Source organism: Myodes glareolus, chromosome 15 (assembly GCF_982192425.1).
Source record: "Myodes glareolus chromosome 15, mMyoGla1.1, whole genome shotgun sequence".
Classification (NCBI taxonomy): domain Eukaryota; kingdom Metazoa; phylum Chordata; class Mammalia; order Rodentia; family Cricetidae; genus Myodes; species Myodes glareolus.
In genome coordinates, this window is record NC_142040.1 from 56,805,930 (window position 1) to 56,807,975 (window position 2,046).

General features: G+C 35.1%; 1 protein-coding gene across 1 annotated transcript; it reads left to right on the top strand.

Moving 5' to 3' along the window:
* The first annotated feature begins 804 nt into the window (after positions 1–804).
* On the top strand, positions 805–1,229 carry LOC125397721 (large ribosomal subunit protein eL42-like). The gene has a single exon (XM_048430149.3). The coding sequence runs from the start codon at positions 856–858 to the stop codon at positions 1,174–1,176; it is 321 nt and encodes a 106-aa protein (XP_048286106.3). The 5' UTR covers positions 805–855; the 3' UTR covers positions 1,177–1,229.
* The last annotated feature ends 817 nt before the right edge of the window (positions 1,230–2,046 follow it).

The following is a 2,046-nucleotide window of genomic DNA, read 5'->3' on the forward strand; positions in this document are numbered from 1 at the left end:
TACAGTATGGGCATTAACTTTATGGGTACAATAGTGCTACATATTCCTTGGTGGTAACCAACTGCTCTCTAAATTAACTTAAGACAAAAAGGATACTATGTCTTGTGCTGAAAACCTAGTTGACAAATCAACTAACAAAATCATAATTATTGGAGGATCATCTACAACCAGGAACTAAACCAGCATACTCCCTGACAGCAATCTATAAAAACAAGCTGTTATATTCAGACACGTATAGTCTTCACCTTCATCAGGACTTCTCTTTGTAAAATATAGAAAATACAACCAATCAACATGCAGAGTTGTGGAATCTAGCCCCAGTGGATACATCTACATGAACAGCAACATCCAAGGCCCTGAGAATATTACAGTAGAGGGGCCAAAAGATCGTAAGGGTCAAAAGATCGTAAGGGTCAAACCTTCACAGAATTTTCTGAATGATTTTGCTACCTACTGACATAAGAAGCTGCACCATAAATTCTAACCAGCATGACTGGCTGAATCTGGGTTGAAAAAGACACAAAAAAACCATTACAAACTGCAAGGGGGAAATCTCAGAAGGTCCCAACCATACACAAAGAATTATGGGCAATTAAGCAAAGCTGTGAGAGGGAGAGTTTGCTATCCAGTAAATAAATAAATAAGCAGACAGACAGACAAATAGATAAATACCAACTGGTTGTCCAGAGCCAAATGGTCAGCCCTGAAAACATGCATACAAATAACGCTATAGGAACTCAACAAGTGATGCATAAGAATATATGTATAGCCCTTTCCCGTCTGGCTTGCGCGGTGGAAGCGGCTCTTTCGGACGCTGGGTCTCTCGTTTCCATCGGTAAACACTCTACTGCAAAGATGGTCAACGTGCCCAAAACCCGAAGGACTTTCTGTAAGAAATGTGGCAAGCATCAGCCTCACAAAGTGACCCAGTATAAGATGGGCAAGGATTCCCTGTACGCCCAAGGGAAGCGGCGCTATGATCGGAAGCAGAGTGGTTGCCGTGGGCAGACAAAGCCAATTTTCCGGAAGAAGGCCAAAACCACAAAGAAGATTGTGCTCAGGCTTGAGTGCGTGGAGCCCAACTTCAGGTCCAAGAGGATGCTGGCCATTAAGAGATGCAAGCATTTTGAACTGGGAGCAGACAAGAAGAGAAAGGGCCAAGTGATCCAGTTCTAAAACTTGTGTTTTCTGAGAGGAAAATGCCGAAGCAATAGGAAAATTATCTGTTAGAAAATAAAGTTATTGTTATTGATGCCTAAAAAAAAAAAGACTATATGTATAAATATAAATACATGCATGCTTGCAATAACAATTAACTAAAAAATTAGCCAAATACTTTAAAGGAGATTCGGAAGTGTTTTTGAGGGATTAAAAGAAAGGAATAAATATTATAACAAAATACAATCTAGAAAAATGGCCTTAATAATAGAATTCTCATATAATCTGCCAATGCTGTTTTAGATATAGCATATGAAATAAAATTATTATATTCACATAATGAAACAAAATAGAAAAAAACACACAAAAATGTGGTAAAATTTTAGTGCCAGTTGAACAATGTAGAAGTAAATGACTCCACATTCTTTAATTCACTTCAATATAAAGAAAAAAACAAAAGTCAAATATATAGATGAATAATTAAACAAGTCTGCAATTCGAAAGGTAAATTATAAGCAGAAACTTTGAATAATTAACAGTTGAAACACATTTTTCTTTGTGAAGTTATAATGATAATGTTATTTCTCCTAAAATTTATGTTTAAAATTGTTTGTCAGACATAATTCTTTGTGTAAAAACAGAAAAAAATATTTATGATGATTTAATTTTCAGCCCTAGAGTTAAGATAACAAAACACTGGTTTAAAAATATTTATCTCTAGAATCATGACAAGCACCATAATAGAAATCAAACATCTTCTGTTGACTTCTTATGTTTACTTATTGCTATGACATTGCTTGTTTATCTAGTTTTGTGTTTCTTTTCTTTAGAGAAATGCAAACCGTTCTGTTTGTGCATATATATATATATATATATATATGTATATTT

What these genes read in the sequence shown, in the direction of transcription:
- LOC125397721 (XM_048430149.3), top strand. Translation starts at nt 856, where the DNA reads ATGGTCAACGTGCCCAAAACCCGAAGGACTTTCTGTAAGAAATGTGGC.